The sequence below is a fragment of the Mauremys mutica genome, chromosome 1, assembly GCF_020497125.1.
Source record: "Mauremys mutica isolate MM-2020 ecotype Southern chromosome 1, ASM2049712v1, whole genome shotgun sequence".
Taxonomy (NCBI): domain Eukaryota; kingdom Metazoa; phylum Chordata; order Testudines; family Geoemydidae; genus Mauremys; species Mauremys mutica.
In genome coordinates, this window is record NC_059072.1 from 210,989,139 (window position 1) to 211,009,399 (window position 20,261).

Below are 20,261 nucleotides of genomic sequence, written 5' to 3' on the forward strand. Positions count from 1 at the left end.
CTGCCCCCGTGTCTGTACCCTGGGAAAGGTGACTGTCCTATGCAATTAACAACCCCCTTCCCCACGCCCCCCATTCAAACACAGTCTTCTTTGAAAAAACATGACGGAAACAGTAATTAACAGCAAAGTATTTTTATTAATTAAGTAGACACTTAGGGGATGGAACTGGGATTGGGACTTGTGTGAGTCCGGAAGGGAACGACTTCTGCAAATGTAGGGTATGAGAGCTTTTGGGTACTTGAGCACTCTGCTGGGGTGCAGTGACAGTTTACACGGCCTCTGGCGCCCCTCCTTCTGGTTATTTTGGGTGAGGGGGGTATGGGACTTTGTGGCGGGGGAGGGCGGTTGCAGATACACTGCAGGGTGTCTCTGTCCTCCTGCGGTCCTGCAGAACATCCACAAGGCGCCTGAGCGTGTCCGTTTGCTCCCTCACTAGTCCAAACATTGTTTGAGTCGCCTGCTTGTCTTCCTCATGCCACCTCTCCTCCCGTTCGCTGTGTGAGCGCTGGTACAGAGAGACGGTCTCCCTCCACTGGCTCTGCTGGTCCGCCTCAGCTAGGTAGCAGCCCATACGTTCCTCGAACATCTTGTCCCTTGTCTTTTTCTTTCTCCGCCTAATCTTTGCCAGCCTCTGCGAGGGGGATGCTGTGACAGGTCTGGAGACAGTGGAAGCTGTGAGATGGGAAACAGGGAGTGAATTCCTTCCAAAGATACAGTTTTGCGAACAATTAACTGAGTCTAGGCTGTCTCTGTGAATTCTGGGTTGAGACCCCTGTGCCTGCTGGGGCACAAATAATTTTCGCGGTGGATTCTGGGTAAATGTCGCCAGTCATTCCTTCCTCCGGGAAAGCAACGGCAGACAATCATTTCAAGCCCGTTTTCCCAGAATTGCCCTGGCATACGCCATAGCGTGGCAACCATGGACACTGTTTTGCCTTTTGTGTATGTCACCATATGTGTACTAGATGCCGCTGACAGAGGCGGTCCAGCAGCGCTACACAGCAGCATGCTTTTGCTTTTGCATGACAGCAGAGATGGTTACCAGCCATATTGTACCATCTACCATACCATAAATTGGTAATAAGATGGGCATGGTTACCTGTCCTTTTGCACTGCACCATTTGGTGCTGTCATAAGTGCCCCTGGCCGAGCAGCCAGGGGCGCAAAAGCAAAAATTGGGAATGACTCCCTGAGTCAATCCCTCCTTTTTGGTATCTAAAAATAGAATCAGTCCTGCCTAGATTATGGGCAAGTGTACTAGAGAACCACTGTATCAGAGAACCAGATAGCACAGCTGCTCTGTGTCCGATCCTGCATAAATTTGGAGCTGTATGCTATTCACAGGGGGTGCTCCTGCAACAACACCACCTATTCATTCCGGCCTTCCCACAGCCTTCCTGGGCTACCATACCATTGTCCCACCACTTGTGTGATGAAGTAATAAAGAATGCAGGAATAAGACACAGTGACTTGTTTGTGAGAAATGAGTGGAAGGAAGCCTCCAGCTGCAATGATAGTCCAGGCAGGACATTAATTACTGTGGATGAAAGAGCCCATCATCCCTCTGCTAGTCCAGGGGCAATTCAATCTTTTCTTTACACAGGAAGGGTGGGGGCTGATGGAGCTCAGCCCCCTGTTGCAATGATGAGGACGGTTACCAGCCATACTGCACCATCTACCATGAAAAATTAGGGCCAGGCGCCCTTGATCGACCTCACAGATGCTAGTACGCATGGTTACCAGTCCTTTTGCACTGCCCCATGTGCCAATAGGCTGATGATGAGGACGGATACCAGCCATATTGCACCATCAGCCATCCATAGCGTGGGGGGAGCAAGGATGTTGGTGTTGAGTGCTGCACCATCGCGTCTATCTGCAGCATTCAGTAAAGATAGGGTGACATGTAAAAGAGTCAAGAGAGGATTGTTTTCCCTTTCACTTCTGGTGGTGGGTGGGGTGTGTGCGCAAATTGCCGAACTATGCCCTGACCCACCGCAGACACTGTGTTTGACCCTAGAAGCATTTGGAGCTCATCCAAGAATGCAAATACTTTTCGGAGACAGCAGGAACTGTGGGATACCTTGCGTCCTCATTCCCCCCTCCCTCCATGAGCGTCCATTATATTCTTTGGCTTTCCGTTACGCTCGTCACGCAGCTGCGTGCTGAGTCTGTGCTATGCCGTCTGTCCGTGGATTTATTAAAAATACTTTGGACCAGGCGCACCATAACAGTAATTCCACTACTTAGATGCATGAGTCTCCTAGCGAGATCACCGTGAGGACGGGCACTGAAGGAGATAGAGAGCGCATGCTGCGTGAAATCTATCACGAACCACGGACCGATGCAGCCGTGCTCGGGGAGGCAATGCTCCCTGAATACCGCATGAAAGCCTCGCGCGGAAAAGGGTGCTATCACGGAGCACCCAATAAGGCAGCTCTCCCCAGGAACCTCCTGCTGATGCTTATCGATTAACGGAAGGAGAGCTTCGTGGAGATCTCCCAGGAGGATTTCTGTTCTATCACCATATATAGAGAGACCTCCTTCTCACACACTTCAGATTCCTGTTATATTAAGAATAAAAGTTAACATGGTTAAAGCTCTTACCGACTGCTCCTTCCCCTGATTCAGGATCCGGGTTCATGGCCGGGGAGGGTTGGTAGGGGATCTCCGTGACGGTGATGAATAGATCCTGGCTGTCAGGGAAACCAGCGTTGTAAGCGCTCTCGCCTGCCTCGTCCTCCACAAACACTTCCTCATCTTCCCCGTCCGCGAACATCGTCGAGGAACTGTCCGTCGACACTGTCCCATCATCAGAGTCCATGGTCACTGGTGGGGCAGTGGTGGCAGGCTCCGTAGTGTCCGTTTGCCGCTTTGATTTTTTGGTAGCCTTGTCTGGGGTCCTTGGTTTTCACGCGGCGATGCGTTGCATGACGGCTGTATCCTCTGTCTGGATCATGGCTTTGGAGACCTTCTCGTAGGTCTTTGCATTCCGTTTGTTGGAGCGCAGCTCCGAAAGCACAGACTCCTCGCCCCACACACCGATCAGATCGAAGAGTTCCCAGTCAGTCTATGCCTGGGTCTCTCTTTCTATTCAGAGATTACATGAACTCCTCTGCTGGAGAGCTCTGCATTGCTGCCAGTGCTGCTGAGCTCGCCCCGATGTCCAACCACGAAATGAGATTCTAACTGTCCAGAAAGGAAAAGGAATTCAAATTTTCCTGGGTCGTTTCCTGTGTGGCTGCTCAGAGCATCGAAGCTCGGACTGCTGTCCAGAGCGTCAACAGAGTGGTGCACTGTGGGATAGCTCCCGGAGCTACTAAGTTCGATTTGCATCCACACCTAGCCTAATTCGAGCTAGCCATGTCGAATTTAGCGTTACTCCACCTGTCGGAGTGGAGTACCAAATTCGAACTAAAGAGCCCTCTAGTTCGAATTAAATGGCTTCCTGGTGTGGACGGTTGAGCGGTTAGTTCGAATTAACGCTGCTAAATTCGATTTAAAGTCCTAGTGTAGACCAGGCCTCAGAGGAAACTGTTCCCTGTTCTGTCCAGCAGGGTGAGGGGTGTCTCAGACTTCTATACATAGCAAGAGCGCATACTGGCTGATGCTGTGCTAATTTGGGCTAGGTGAAGGCAGAGGAAGGAGATTGCCAACCCATGGGCACCCTGTTCTTTATTATCATAGATTTATTTATATATTGCCATAGATAGAGAAAAATATAAAATACAGAAAAGCCCCTACCCAAAAGAGCCTACAGTCCAAAGTCTGAATAAATACAATACAGATAATAGACGAGGAGTCAGAACAGGGAGTGCTGATCAGATGTACACCATGGTATGGGAGTCATTAGGCTGGGGAGAAGGCACCATATGGAGATGCAAAGAACATCACCTCCCAACAGAAAAATGGGGAGAGGCTGTCCCAAAATGATAAAAGCCTCAAACCTCCATCTCACTCCAGTGACCCGGTCTGACCCCTTTCTCCCAGCTATTAGCCAACCCAACTCTCCACCAAGACAAAAGGACAGAAGTCTTTAAATCCCCTCTCAGCTGCCCACCTCCTACACACACCAGCTGCTACCGTCCAGTTATAGATTGTCAGTACTAGCTTCTGCCACAGAGTAAAATAAATGGAAAACATTCAAAAGAAGGGATTGTATTTAACTGTATTCTCAAAATAACTAACCTGATGAGCATATTTATTATATTTATTTCAATTTTTCATTCAATCATAATTTGTGTTTGGATGTTTCCCAACAACGTTTTTACACTGTTGCAGAAAGTATAGCATGCCAGGGGATATTGTGCCTTATTGTGCCATAACAATGAAGGCCTCTGCATGCAGAGCTTAGTTCCAGCGTGGTACAGAGCTGTAATTATTTTGGAATCAAATATATTTTTGTAGAAGGTGTGAAGGGCTGAGAAAGTTTGCCAATGCTGAACTTGTATAACTTTTTGTTAGAGGGTTAGGTCATCAATACGCCAGCTGTGAGCTGTTTTCATTTGAAATTCAAATACAGAGCTGCTGCATTCACATACTGTAAACTACTAACTGTGATGAATCCTGATTAATGTTCCACAAGGCAGGACAGAGGAATTGCACTGGAGTCCTTACCCCTTTTTGGCTGTCAATAGGAAGCTCCTGTGGAATTGATTAAAACATTTTCTGAGGGATGGAGGACTTTCTCCTGAACAGATTAAAAGTTTGAGTAATCCTGTTCTGTAGCCTTCTGGGAGCTTTAGTGGTCCACAGGGCTGTGTAGCCATGTCACAGACTAGAGTCCAAAGGGTAATCAGGCATTGTAGTTCATGATAGTGCCTGTTAGGACAGCTCTAGTTAAGTCAGGCTCTCTTTCTGTTATAAAGCACATGGTTTTGGAATTCAGTATTTCTGCCATTTCAAATGAAGCTGAAATTTAAAACTCAGATCATTAGCATGAATGTATTTTTTTTCTTCAATCAATATGGTCATTTTAGATTTAGCAATCCACAAAAACACCATTCGTAGCTTAGGTGATTTATTGCCAACATCTGTTTCCACAGTGGCTTCATTTTGAAAAATAGATTGCCAGCTGTTGGTTCTTCAGGTAAAACTAATCGTGTTTGGTAAAGTATTTGGAAAAGGATATTTGGCAGATGAATGTAGTTAATTCACAAAACAAAAAGTAATATAGTAAATGTATAGTGAATGGACTACCCATGTAGAATGATGGCCTTGCTACATAACAACCACTAGCAACCACATTATTTTACTGTATAATCTTTCACAATATGCACATTTTTCTTAGCATCCAAAGCTGCATTGGAATGGACAGCACATTCGCACCATTGTTTTCAATGAGACTTTGTATGGTGTAAAATGTGTACAGTTATGCTCTGTAAAGAAAGGAAAAAATATATTTAATAACAATTTTAAAAAAATCACGGTTTCTAGCGTGGAATTGTTCACTCTGAGTTCCACTGCTTTGTGGGTTTCAGCTAGACACTAAACTCTTATTTTAACATTTTATTTTAATGTCTTTGTACTGCCAATCTCTGTTTGAATTTTGGTATCGTTTCACAGTTATATTATAAATGTACACATAAACTATTTGTTTTGTTAATTCTGCAGGTACACTCCATGTAGGGGATGAAATCCGAGAAATAAATGGAATCAGCGTAGCAAACCAAACAGTGGAACAACTACAAAAAATGCTTGTAAGTTCCTAAAAGTTTGTTGACATTGGTTGTTTAATATTTTTTAAATAAACAGCAAAATTAATCCTTTTTTCTTTTAACAAAGCCTCTCTAAATCACAGTGTTCTTCTTTGTCCTTCCTTTCTTGGTAGCTTACCTGATCCCCCAACACAACCCCTTTCCCTATCCTAACTTCCCCCCAAAAAAATCATCTAATCAATTAAGCAGTGCTCTAGCAAACCACAGACTTCTCCAGGGTTTCTTCCACTGTGTCCTTTTGTGCATGGAACCCTCTCCCTGAACTAATCCATCAGACCACTATCCTCTCCTTCAAATCCTCTTTTGTGATGCCTCCAAGTAATCACCAAGTGTTTGAATAAATAGGCCCTGGTGCAAGTGGCTGCATAGATCCATACGTACTTACTGGAGACAATCCAGTATAACACAAAGAAAAGGGCATATTTTAAAATTGTGTCTATTAGATTGTCTCCATCTCTCTCAGTGCCTACCATGTATATGTTACCTGTCAGCTAAGATTACAAATTCTTCAGGAGCAGGAATCATGTCTACCTCCGTACAGTGCCAAACACAATGACAATCTTCCTTTGTGTGACTTTATTATTTATATTATGATCATTTCAAAACCCTGTTGTAAGCAGCATACAGTAAAGCATACGATTTCGTCATCTTTATTGTTATCTTTGACTTCATAGGTACAGATGTAATTAATTATCCAAACTTTTTAAAATCCCACCACAGTATTTGACTCCCAACACCTTTTCCAATAGTGAACTTCACAGGCTTGATGCTAATTAGTATAAAATAATATTTTAATCTGTCCTGCCCAGTGATTTAATCAAGTGACCCTTTGGTCTCATTACTGGGCAAGGTAAAGAAAAGGGATTGACAGATTTTCACTATGCTTTTCATAGTTTTCAGTATGTCATTTATCTTGTTCCTGTTGAAGATATATTTCTTATTATTTCTACCTTTAACAGAGTGAAAGGCATCTGTTATAATAATTGGGAATATTTATTCTTTTGCGAGCATATGTTCATATGGGTACTTCACCATAGGATGCACGCACCCATGTGCCCTTTTGACAGAAGATTTGAATTAGAAGTGTCCGTGAGTCCATGCCTACACATTACAGAGCCTTGTGCTTTAGAGCAAAGGTATATAGAAAGGAGTGGACCTGCTGCTACTACAGTTCCTTCTCAACCGGCTGCGACTTGAAATGGAGCAACTGCATGACTGCTGCTTCCTAGCAGATATTACCGGTTCTTTTACTTGTTTGCTTTATTCTTTTCTTCTTTCTTTTCTCTAATATTTAGTTTAAATTTTGTTTATTTTCTCCTTCTTTCCACAAATTTATTACATTTTAGAAGGGTTCAAGACAATACCCTTTTCCCATTTCAGAACCAGTTCCTTGGCTTTTCCACCACCCTTACTGTGGAAGTATGACAAAAGCCCCAGAATTCATAGCCTTCCAGACCCGCAGTAGGTATTTCCCTCAGAGCACCGGGCTTTTTAGCTGTCTTCAGTGTCTCAGAGACTTTCATATCCCATTGAAGTGCAAAGTTTGCACAGGATTTAAAGGAGAGATGAGATTGAAGCTTCTCCTTATGAAACACTCTTGAAGACCAGGGTCTGAGTGTCCCCTCTCCTCCCCCATTACTTCAGCGGCGACCGAGGTTGCTTCAGAGACAAAGGATTGAAGAAAAGAAAGCTTCCTTCTCCTAACAGAACCTCCAGGAAAAGAGGTAGATTACCTCTTGGAACTGAACCTGAGGAGACGCCGTGTTCCTGGATGAGTACCTCCAAGGATCCTACAGGCACCAGCACCAGAGCTTTGGTACCATCAAAACCAGATAACTCAGAAAGATAAGCCTCCTAGTAAGCACCACAGAGAGCCAATTATTCCAGCACCATCTAGGCATCAAGACTGCTAGAAGCCTAAAGACTTGAGGAAATCCAAGGCACCAGCACCATCTTCTCCAGTGCCGTCTTCAGATAGTGTGCACCCAGAGCATAGAGACATCACCTCAACAACCACTTCAGCACCTCCTCATAGGTGCCTCATTTTGCATCTCCGACAAGGGCCCCAGTACCACCCTTGTACATTTCTACAGCCTTCTGTCACCTTCAAGGTTCTTGTCACAAAAGGGCTTATCTGCATCAGAGGAACTGGAGTCCCCCCTCTTGCAAGTACGAAGAGAAGTTCCCCATTAATACCAGTACTATCATGCCAGCCAGGCTCCTCTCCTCTCCTCCCCTCTCAGCAGGTCACCCAATACCTGTCCACCAGCACCTCTGGTAATGCCTCACCATTTGGTGTCTCCAGCACCAGTGCCCAGAGCCCCTCCCTTGTATTCTGGGACAACACCTCCAACTCTGAAATCTCAGTACAGGGCTACTCAGCTTACTATTTGACACCTCAGGCGGTGTACCTGGACAAGGACACACCAGAGTCTAGAAGGTACCCCAGACCCTCCAAACATGTATAACCCTTCCATACCCACAACCTCAGTGCGCCTGCTGGAATCTCTGTACTGCCTATGTGGACAAATTCTATAAGGTTCCTGCCCACAAGAGAACGACTGGAAGTTCCACAGGCCTCAACAACCACCAACACCACATCTGCAGTCACCAATACTGCGTGCTTCTCTGGTACAGAAGGAAGATCAGGAGGAGGATCTACAGCCACCTCTAGAGGAGGAGATACCTTCTTCTCATAAATCCTCCTCTGCCCCGGACAAGGCAGTGGTGCCAACACCTCCCTTGTATGTGGATAATATTAGGTCATTTCAGGACATGATGTACAGGGGCTCTTCAGATCTCGACAGAGGAGGTACAAGAGTCCCAGCACTCTGGTGGTTATTCTTCAAACCACCCCACAGAACACAATAGCACTGCCCGTTCATGAGGCGCTCTTATCTCCAGCCCGCAATTTGTGGCATATACCTGCAACTTTTGCACCTACGTGTAAGTGGACGGACCAAAAAAATTGTATACCAGCCAAGGGGCTGGAATATTTCTTCTCCCACCCTGACTCCCTGGTGGTGGATGCAGTTAATGAGAGAAAATGCCAGAGTAGATCAAGATCCACATCTTCTGACAGAGGCCTCTTTGGTAGGAAGAGTTATTCTTCTGCTGCTCTTCAGTTCCAAGAAGCAAATTATCAAGCCATGATGGTAAATATGATTTTACTATTCTATGCGAAATTCACTAATTTTATTAACAATTTGCCACAGGACAAGAGGAAGCAATTCTAGGCCCTCACTTCTGAAAGACAACTGATAGCCAAGATCTCTTTACAAGCTGCCTTTGCTGCTGCTGTTACAGTTTCACCATCTTTAGCTGTTATGTGATGAGGATCCTGGCTCCAATCACCTGGCCTGTCCAGAACAGAAGTGGAAGACCTCCCTTTCAAAGGGCTGAAGCTGTTCAGCAACAATACTAGCGCCTCATTGCATTCCCCCAAGGATGCGAGAGCAACCCTGAAGTGTCTCGGGATCTATGTACCTGGAACAAAGAGACGTTTCAGCAAATCAGACTGCACAACAATCCCAGCTATTCCAACATCAACTGTACCAGGCCTGTTCCAGACGTACTGAATCTCCTAGAAGAAGGCCTGGGCCTCACAAGAAAAGGTGACGATCTCCCTACCTGCACCACCCTCCAAATGACCATTATGGCAACCTCGTCATGGGACACGAACAATGCCCTTCCCTGAAGCCACTGTGCAAGCCTATCTTCCACTCCACCCCACTTTGGGGACCGCCTATCACGGTTTCTACCTAATTGGGAACTTATCACCACAGACAAATTGACTTTAGAGGTAATGGCTATGGGATACTCTACCCCTTCCTCCTCTCTCTTCAGGGACCTCTCTCATGAGGATCTCTTAAAACAGGAGGCCCAGTCCCTCCTCAGTATGAGAACAATAGAGCCACTCCCCCCAGAATTTGTGGAAAGAGGATCCTAGTCCAAATATTTTCTGGTTCCCAAAATAAATGGCATTGGAGGCCAATTCAGGCTCCTGAGGTCAAGAACACCCATATTCTCTCACAACACTTCTGGATGGTGACCATAATCCTTCTTTGAGTCAACGGGTTTAGTTTACTGCCCTCAACCTTCAAGACACACATTTTTCACATTGTAATGCACCCTTTCCACAGACGTTTTCTACATTTCATCATTGGCTTAGAACATTGTCAGTATCATGTCTTTCCCTTTGACTTTCCACAGCCCTCACGGATTTTTACAAAGGTCCTCTCAGTAAGTGCAGCTCTCTAGGGGTGCTCCACTCTGGATGTCCAATTGGCAACCAACAAGATTCTAACCTTGCTTTAGGCCCTGGGTCTTTGTATCAACCTATAAAAATTCACACTGTCTTCCATCCAGAGGATAGAATTAATTGGAGTCTCACTGGACTCTCAAATTGCTAGGGTCTATCTACCTATCTCCATTATATCCCATCTAGTCACTACCCTACAGCTAAGTCCCTGGCCAACTTCAGCTCCTAGCTCATATGTTGGCCCTGTCATTCGTTACACCACACGCAGGACTACATCTTCAATGCCTTTGGGCCTGGCTCAAAATCTCATACACACCAAACAAATATAGCCTTACCAAATGGGTTTCTGTACCCCCAACCTGGGTGCTGGACTCCCACAGATGGTGAAAAGACCCCCGATGAAGGTCTGTATGGGAACCCCATTCTCATTCCTGCTGCCAACATGAATCATCACAATCGATATCTCCCTTCTAGGCTGGGGAGCTACTTACAAGGTTCCACAAACAAGGCAAATGGTGTCCACAAGCAATGTTGCTTTAGAGCTAAGGGCAGTTTGTTATGCCTGCAACATCTTTCTCCACACATTTAGGGTCATCATATCAGAGTAATGGTAGATAACAGAGCTGCAATGTCCTATATAAATTGACAAGATCCCAGTCTTTATACACAGAATCCCTAAAATTGTGGAACTGGTGCATTCCCTGTCACATAGAGATCTCTGTGATTTTCCTACCAGGCCTCCAGAACATGGCACCAAAGGCTCTAAGCAGAAATTTCCATCAGGACCACAAGTGGGAGCTCAACAGTGTGATCTTTCAGAACATCTGGAAAGTATGGGGCCTTCCCTTAGTGGATCTCTTTGCAAGGAGAAACTCAACTGTGACTCTTTGGTAGATGCTGTAGGGACTGGGACAGGAGTGGTCAAGCCTAATGGTTAGAGCTAGGGTCAGACGCCAGGAACCAAAGCCAGAATCAGAATAGTGTCAGGGTCAGGAGTCACGCCAAAGGTTGAGCCAGAATCAGCGTCAGGGGTCATCTCGAGGGTCAGGACTGGAATCAGAATCAGACAGCCATGCCAAGGGTCAAGCCAGAGTCAGAGTTCAGAACAACAGACAGTCAGGAGTTCACTCAGTTGCTCAGACAACTTCCTTTAAATTATTCTGGCTTAAATAATGCATCTGGGCTGGATGTCTCCTCCAATGAGTAGCTTCCTAGGCAGAGCCTATGGTGGGCCAGAGTTCCACTAAACCCCTCCCATGCTGGTTCTGCAGAGCTGTCCGGTGACTGTCATGGTCTATGAACTGCTTGGGGACCCGTGGGCCCACATTTGAGACCCACAATCCTTCACAGGTGTCCTACTAGTCCCAGAGCCTCACTCTCTCCTCTGTTCTTACCTCTAGTGCTGTTAATTCTCAAGACATTGATCAAACTACAACAGCAGCAGGCAAGAATCATCTTGACTGCACCTTCTTGGTCCAGACAAGTGAGGTATTCAGATCTACATCACCTTTCTATAGAGACCCTGATGCCTCCCTCTCAGATCAGACCACCTGATGCAGAACTCTGGCACCATGAGACACCACCAGCCTTCTGTCCCTGAACCTTATGGCCTGGCTCCTCTGTGTTTCTCGGCTTTAGAGCAGAGATACGGTCTGTACTCCTGAATAGTAGGAAATCCTCCACTCATAAAACTTACTTGCAGAAGTGGAAACATTTCCTTTTCTGGTGTTCTTGTCACTCTATATCTGTTTCTGAAGCTCTTCCTGCAAGGATCCTTGATTAATTCACCTATCCAGAGCCTCTCAGCTACATTCCTCAAGGGTTTAGCTAATCTGTTCCCACATATCTGGAACCCCACACCTCCGTGAAACCTTAACTTGGTCCTCAGTGTCTGAAGGAACTCTGCATTCAAACCTCTGGGCACACGTTTGTTCCTTTAAGGCCCCCTTCCTGGTAGCCATCACCTTAGCTAGAAACGTTGAAGAAGTTGGAGTGCTTTCGGCTGACCCATCTTACACTATCTTCTGTGACAGAGTCATGCAGATTTGTCAGACTTCCATATCAGAATATTCATCTGCCACTATTCTTCCCCAAACCTCACTCCTCAAGAGAAGAGGCAAGCCTTCTCACCTTAGACATTCGGAGGACACTAGCCTTCTGTCTGGACCCTTCATGGTTCCCCTAGACTGGTGCTGCAGTGGGTCCACAGGTCTACACCTGCTCATTACAAGCAGGAGGTCATGTAATGCGCATGTGCAGACCTTTGGACACTGATAATTCAAATCTCTGGACAAGAGCTTACAGGCATGCATTCCACCTACGATAGAGCACCCATAGGGACAAAACATCTTGAACAACTCAAGTTATTGAAAGGTAAGTAACCTTTCTTGTATATAGCATGTAAATTGAATGGGAAGAAAAATTAATTTATTTTACAACAAAGGCACAATGTAAATCACAAAAAAAATAGATGAGGGAAATGGAAATGAAAAAAAACTTGCTGATGTGTACTCAATTCTCATCTAAAAATACAGCTGTAATCTCTAGCCTTCTGAAGATCTGTCATGCTAATTCACTAATGGCGTATGTTTGGTTTTATGTTAATAAGAGACAGTCTGAATGTGTTGGTTTCTAAGTGAAACCACATATTTTAAAAGCTTTCCAGTTTATTTCTGAATGTTTATTTTAGGAAGAACTGCTGCTGCTCTCAGAAAGGTTGTGCTGGTTTCCCTACAGATATTAGAGTGGTTTCTTGTGTTTTAGCTGCAACGTCTCGTTTTTTAAAGAAATAATTTTCTTTCTCCAGAGGGAAATGCGGGGGAGCATCACGTTCAAGATTGTGCCAAGTTATCGGACTCAGTCTTCATCTTGTGAGGTAATGAATTTAATGAACCATTCCCATCCTTTCTCAGTCCTGTAACTAACTGCCTGCTGATGGCTGAATGTTATTGCTTTCTGGGAAATTGTTTCTGCCTGTGCTGTTAGATCACGCACACCAATTTTACAACAAAGATAACGGAACAGGAGTAGGTCCCACCCACCTACTCAGCCCTGCCTTCATATTCATCTCATCAGCACCTTAACTAACCCTTTACAGCCTATGATGTTAAAAGAAAAAGGAAAACCTCTCGAGTGTCTCTTCAGTTAACATGGAAGTACGGGGTCCCCTGTTTTAAAATTCATGATTTAAAATACTTTCTCCATTAAGTCTATTTGAGTTCCTAAGTTAAGGAGCTTGAATAAATATTTCTGCTGTTTTAACATGAAAAATGTATGGATTGATTGATTTGGGCTGTTAAGGGTTAATTGAAGATCCTCTTTCTGTATAAATCTGTTCAGGTAAATTTGTGATAAAATGTCTGTAACAGTAACATGTGGCTAAATATTATGTTTCTATGCAGAATTGGTAATGTATCATTATTCAAAAAAAACAAGTTTGGAATTCAGTACTCTTTGAATTAGCAAAGTGATGCTGTGGTTTTGCAAGTTTATATAGCTCTTCCTTGCACACAAAGCTATTTTCCATGTGTAATTGAAAGGAATTAAAACATTGAAAATGGCTATTAGGGAAGTATATTCTTCCTATTTGGGCTTACAGATTGGCATAAGCACTGTGTAAGCAAAGCTGTTCTTTCCATGGGGCATGCTTGATTCTTCAACAGGAGGCAGACTCAGTATTACACCAAGGTGCGATAGAGAGCATTCCATCTCAGTGCCAAGGGAGCAGGTTCTACTCCCCATACTTCTAAATCCCCAGAAAGGGCAGGGAAGGTGAAGACTTGTCCTGGACCTTCAACAGCTCAACATCTTTATCAGGAAATTGAAATTCAGGATGATTTCACTGGCATCTATAATCTCCTCCCTGCAGGAGGGAGTGTGGTTCACAGCCTTCAACATGAAGGACTTGTATTTCCATGTGGATATTAACATATCATAAAGGAAGTTGTTGCGGTTCGTAGTTGGCCAGGAGCACTACCAGTTCCACGTCCTCCCCTTTAGGCTTGTGATGGCACCCGGTGTGTTTACAAAAGTATTCACAGCAGTAGCAGCCCAGATGAGATGCCAGAGATTTATGGTGCTCCCATACCTGGTCAACTGGTTCCGGTAGGACAGTCTCACCAAGAAGCTGTCTCAGCAATACAATCTCTTCAGCACCTCCTTGCAACCTTAAGTGTGTGTGTAAATGAAGACTAGTCTGTTTTGTCACCCACAAAGACAAGAAATTTGATAGGGGCACAGCTGGATTCTGTCTCTGCACGAGCTTTGCTCCCTGAAGACAGCTTTTACACAATGAGCACCTGTTCTCTTGCATTATCCACAAGCCTCAAACTACAGTGCATTAGTGCCTCTTGCTGTTAAGACCATATGGCTGCATGTACCTACATGACACACTTCACCAGGCTCCACTTGCGGTGCCTACAAGCCTGGCTCCACTTGACCACAGAATCACTGTTCCCTCTGCAGTTCTCAGCTCCCTTGCTTGGTGGTCCAACCCAAACAGAGTCATGTTGGGGACTCCCTTCTGCCCTCCCACAAGGGCCACCATCTTGATGGATGCCTTCCTCACAGGATGGGGTGTTCATTTAGACTACCATACAGCCCAGGGTACATGGACCCCACAGGAGGCCTGTCTCCATATAAACCTGCTGGAGCTCAGATCAGTCTGCCTAGTCTGCAAGGGCTTCCTCCACCTCATATACTCACTTCATGTACAGATACTATCAGATAATATCACCACAGTGGTCTACATACCAAACAGGGAGGAGTGAGATCTTGTCCTCTCTTCATGGAGGCATTTGGGCCATGGAACTGATGTATCAGGAATCAGATTCTGTCCACACGTTTATGGCACACTACGCCCTGATTCAAGTGGCAGCTGTGGATGCAGCAATGGGAACAGCAGTATTGCAAGCACAGCTGCTGTCAACTTCCTCACACCCTCCTCCAGACTGAATACTGCTTGTGAGTCACCCACATGAAGAAGACCTGGAGGTTCCTTACTGTAGCTGGAGGTTCTTCGAGATGCATGGTCCCCCATCTGTTTTCCACTACCTGCCCTCCTTCACTTCTGCTTGAGACCCTACTACATTGCAGTAAGAGGGGGAACTGGAGGAGGGTCAACGTGCACTGCCCCTTATACCTTTGGACAGAAGCATGCGGGAAGATACTGCAGGTGTGCAAGTCAACGGACACTGCTTGGAAGAATTTCTGAACTCTGGCACATGGCAACCAGGTGTACCCACATGTGGAAAACAGATAGAGACCACATATCTCAAAGAACCTCCAATTACAGCAAGTAACCTCCATTTATGTTCATCGCTTTACATATAATGTTACTACATATATTTCACCACGATGTCATTGACCAGCAAGCTATTAGTTTTAAATAATACCTCACAAGGCCTATTCTGTATAAAGATTATTACAATGGTGTACAGGGTGTGTATACAGGGGTCCGTTGGGTCACAATCTGGTCTTAAAATAGTAACATCATATACAGAAAAGTTATTTTAGTAATTTTTGTGGCGGTTTCTAAGACTTGTTGTTTTTCTTCTTCCAAGGCATGGATAATTAAAGTCATCACAGTACTGTAGTCTAGCTTTACAGCTAGAGGAATACAAAATTAGTGCTGCTGAAATTTTGTAAAACTCGAAACCATTGATTATATGAGTGAGATTTTTCTCTACACATTAATTACCCTCAAACAGAATTAACTGTTCTTAAAATCAAACATAATATGCTAGTATTACTTTAGATATAAAGGCACATTATTTTTCTACATTTGGAAGGTACCACCTTTTGAGTACCTGAGACTTGCAGCTGTCCAGTTATATCTGTCCTAATTTGTGGCTCCTTAGTAATGTTTAATGGAGTTCTTGTTACTTGAACATTAAGCCATCAGCAATCTGTAGAGATATATCCCTTCATGACCGCTGTAGATTAAGTTTGACCCTCTTATTGTGTAGAGTCTCCATAGTTAATCACTTCTGAATCAGTGGTTACTCATAATGAGATTTAATCCAGGCTGTTATATTTGGTTGAGATTTTCAAAGGTAGGTAGGGGATTTAGCTTCACAAGTCATGTTAGTTTCAGTGGGTCAGCTTTGAAAATCTCAACCTGAGATCTATTCCAAGCTTGTTCAGATCTCTGGGTGTCACATAGTGCATATGCTTCGCCGATCTTAGCAGATCTCTTCGTGCATTTCTCATGGCATGAGGGACACAGGCTCCTGAATCTTGCTTATCTGTGGTAAGGTAAAGTGAAGTAGGTTTGGAATCTGGGTTTTATTTTACTTGGGCAGAAGGCTGTCATACTCCTTCAGATTTTTCTTCACCCAGGGTTCATTAATTTTTAGAAGAACTAGTTGAGATGCCCTAGAAGGACCAAAACAGGACTAACAGACAAGTCAAATCCCGGATGCCTACAACAGGAGTTACCAATTAAGGCTAAACTATGTAGTGAGACATTAATATCCCAGAAGGATATTTTAGGACATTTCCATGCGTTCACTATGGTAATAGACACTGAAGAAAAATCAAAGACAGAGAAATCATATTTAAAGTTACTGGATTAGGTAGCAAGGCAGCTCTGACTAACATGCCAAATTCCCTACTTCTAATTACTCTAGGGAAAATAGAAGCCAATGGAAAGACATTGGTTTCAAGAGTAACAGTAGGCTGGCAGTCTGCCATCTTGCTGGGCATGTATTTGAGGATTAGAGACAACTTCAAAAATTGAATTTTTATTTCCTGGCTTAGAGTTTGCTAACATTATACTGTTCCTATAATCACTGTTGTGTAAATTGTTGATCATCTATTGAGGGCATCTGCCGTCCAATTATCAAGGTGGGTACACAGTCTGACTCCTCCAGATACTCATTTAATGCAGTGTCCAGAAACATTTTTTTTCCTCCTTTCACTAGCCAAGAAATTGCACCCTTCCCTCTGGGTCACAGACTCTAGCCACAGTGATTACTGCAACACACTCTGCCGATGGTTGATTGTGAATACCATGCAGAAGTTTCAGCTCATGCAGTATGTAGTATCCCATCCAAAATAAGACATGAAGAGAGCATATCATATTGGCATTCCATTTCTGTCTTGGCTCCCTGTCTAATTCTTTATCTACTTCAAGATCCTGGTCCAAATCGTTAAGCCTCTCAATGGGGTCTTTCACTCACATATCCCCAAGGAAGGACAATGACTGACAGCTGATTGAAACATTTTTGGTAGTAGTACTTGTGTTGTGGAACTTTTAATACAGAAGATCAGTCTGAGTTTGAGTCATACCTTTTTCAGGACACAGTGCAAGACTCACTTCATTACACAAATCTTCCCTCAGTAAAGACATCTCTTATTTTCTCCTGAAAAATCAACAAACAAATATTATTTTTAGAAGTACAACAACCTGGACAAGGATTGAGAAGACAATTATTAGTCAGACTTCTTGTACTTGCCACCTAGACTAGAGTACTACTTTGAACTATACATTTGTAGCAATATCCCGGTCAAACACTCTTACTTTCCATTGATACAAGACCCTGAGGAATAATTTTCAGTTTAAGATGCAAGAGAGTGCTGACAGAGTATATATTTGCAAGTAAATCTTCTCTGAAAAGAGCAACTTCTAAGTCTTTGAAACTGTCTATGTGAGACACAGGCAATCGTTAAAAAAAATTGAATTGAGTGGTAATCTTTTTAGTGGACTCAGAAACACTAAATAGGAAGCATTTCTTCCCCCTGAAAAGTGTTTCCTTTTGGTGCCATTCTAATGCATGCAACTCTAGGCCTTCCCGGAGTCCTTCCTTTACAGTTACAGAAAAATCTTTCTAGGTTTATCCATGAAAACAGGACACCTTGCACCAGATTGGAATTGAAATATGTTTGTAGATTCTGACACTCATCTCAACATACATTGTGGGGTTTAGTCTTATCAGATGTGAAAATAGAACCATCACCTGGCTGCTGTTGCTAGGGTCTGGTGTGACAAGAGATTAATTAAATAGCACTAATAGTGACTTCCGAAGGATCACTTCGCTTATAAGTCACTAACCAGCACCTTAACTCTCCCAACACTTGGAAGTGGTGGGATTGTCTCAGCTAATGATGAAGGTAGAGCTGAAGAGTCAGTCAAAATCCAGGAGCAATGTGCCCTTTTGTTTGTTCTTGCTTGGCTTAGGGGTCACATAGAAGTGTCACTTCACTTCTTTCTCTCCTTAATGTATTGTTTGTTTAGGTGGCCTAAGCAGGACAAGTTTGGGAAGTCCTGGGGTTCAGGTAGTACTGCCTTAATCTTGGCTGTGGAAAGCACCTAGTCCAAACTTGCATTAATTCTGGCCTCCTTGAACACCTAGTCCATCCTGTGTTTGCCTCCTCTCCCCCAAGAGGATTGACATTCTTGGACACTTTCTATGAGAAATAATTCTTTCCTTGAGCTGATCTCCAGGCAGAATCTGAATTTTTCTAGTTCTAAGCAGCCCTGGTGTTCTAAGAAGATGTCCATTGTGTCTGCTATCTTCCAATAGGCTGTATCCAATACACAATTTTGCTGTCCTAGCTTGGAATCTTTTCTTTTAGAAGAAACTTCCTAGACATTAAAAATTGGATGAATGCCTCTTGTAGTTGGGCAAATCAAGATAGCCCTAAATTCATAGTTTCCACCATTCCCTTTAGCTTTTTCTTAGATTAATAGATTTTAAATCCAGAAGGGACCACATGATCATCTAGCCTGATCTCCTGCATATTGCAGGCTACAGAACCTCCTCCCCCCACTCCTGTAATAGACCCTTAATTACTGAGTCCGCAAATCATGATTTAAGTTACAGAGGCTTTACCATTTACACCAGTTTAAATCTGCAAGTGACCTGTGCCCCATGCAGCAGAGAAAGGCGAAAAACCCCAAGGGTCTCTGCCAATCTGATTGTAAGGAAATTTCTTCCTGACCCCACATATGGTGGCCAGATGAATCATAGATTCATAGACTTAAGGTCAGAAGGGACCATTATGGTCATCTAGTCTGACCTCCTGCACAACGCAGGCCACAGAATCTCACCCACTCACTCCTGTAACAAACCCCTAACCTATGTCTGAGTTATTGAAGTCCTCAAATCGTGGTTTAAAGACTTCAAGGTGCAGAGAATTCTCCAGCAAGTGACCCGTGCCCCATGCTGCAGAGGAAGACGAAAAATCTCCAGGGCCTCTGCCAATCTTCCCTGGAGGAAAATTTCTTCCCGACCCCAAATATGGCGATCAGTTAAACCCTGAGCATGTGGGCAAGACTCACCAGCCAGCACCCAGGAAAGAATTCTCTGTAGTAACTCAAATCCCACCCCATCTAACATCCCATCACAGACCATTGGGCCTATTTACCTGCTAATAATCAAAGATCAATTAATTGCCAAAATTAGGCTATCCCATCATACCATTCCCTCCATAAACTTATCAAGCTTAGTCTTGAAGCCAGATATGTGTTTTGTCCCCACTACTCCCCTTGGAAGGCTGTTCCAGAACTTCACTCCTCTAATGTTTAGAAACCTTCGTCTAATTTCAAATCTAAACTTCCTAGTGCATCCTAAAACCGCATTAGCTTTTTTAACAGCCATATCACATTGGCGGCTCATAGTCATCCTCTGATCAACCAATACTCCAAGGTCCTTCTCCTCATATGTTACTTCCAACTGATGTTTCCCCAATTTATAACCAAAATTCTTATTAATCCTTAAATGCATGACTTTGCACTTTTCACTATTAAATTTCATCCTATTAACTATTACTCCAGTTTACAAGGTCATCCAGATCATCCTGTATGATATCCCAGTCCTTCTCTGTGTTAGCAGCTTTGTGTCATCTGCAAACTTTATTACCACATTTCCACTTTTTGAAGGGGAAGTAATACAAAGATTAAATAAGATTGGTCCCAAAACTGATCCCTGAGGAACTCCACTAGTTTTCACCTTTCAGTACGACCCGTTGTAGTGTCCCCTTTTACCAGTTCCTTATCCACCTTTCAGTTTTCATATTGATCCCCATCTTTTCCAATTTAACTAATAATTCGCCATGTGGAACCGTATCAAATGCCTTACTGAAATCAAGGTAAATTAGATCCACTGCATTTCCTTTGTCTAAAAAATCTGTTACCTTCTCAAAGAAGGAGATCATGTTGGTTTGGCACGATCTATATTTTGTAAAACCATGTTGTATTTTGTCCCAATTACCATTGACCTCAATGTCCTTAACTACTTTCTCCCTCAAAAATTTTTCCAAGACCTTGCATGCTACAGATGTTA

The 20,261-nt window shown here is 43.9% G+C and overlaps 1 protein-coding gene across 10 annotated transcripts in view; it reads left to right on the top strand.

Annotated features, from left to right (window-relative positions):
• Window positions 1-20,261, top strand: part of CASK (calcium/calmodulin dependent serine protein kinase) — a 428,246-nt gene that overhangs the window by 368,951 nt on the left and 39,034 nt on the right. For all 10 annotated transcript variants that reach the window (XM_045002670.1, XM_045002673.1, XM_045002674.1 and 7 more), the window contains 2 exons: window positions 5,611-5,696; window positions 12,782-12,850. In XM_045002670.1, coding sequence (XP_044858605.1) covers window positions 5,611-5,696; window positions 12,782-12,850 — 155 coding nt within the window. The remainder of the gene's footprint in view (window positions 1-5,610; window positions 5,697-12,781; window positions 12,851-20,261) is intronic.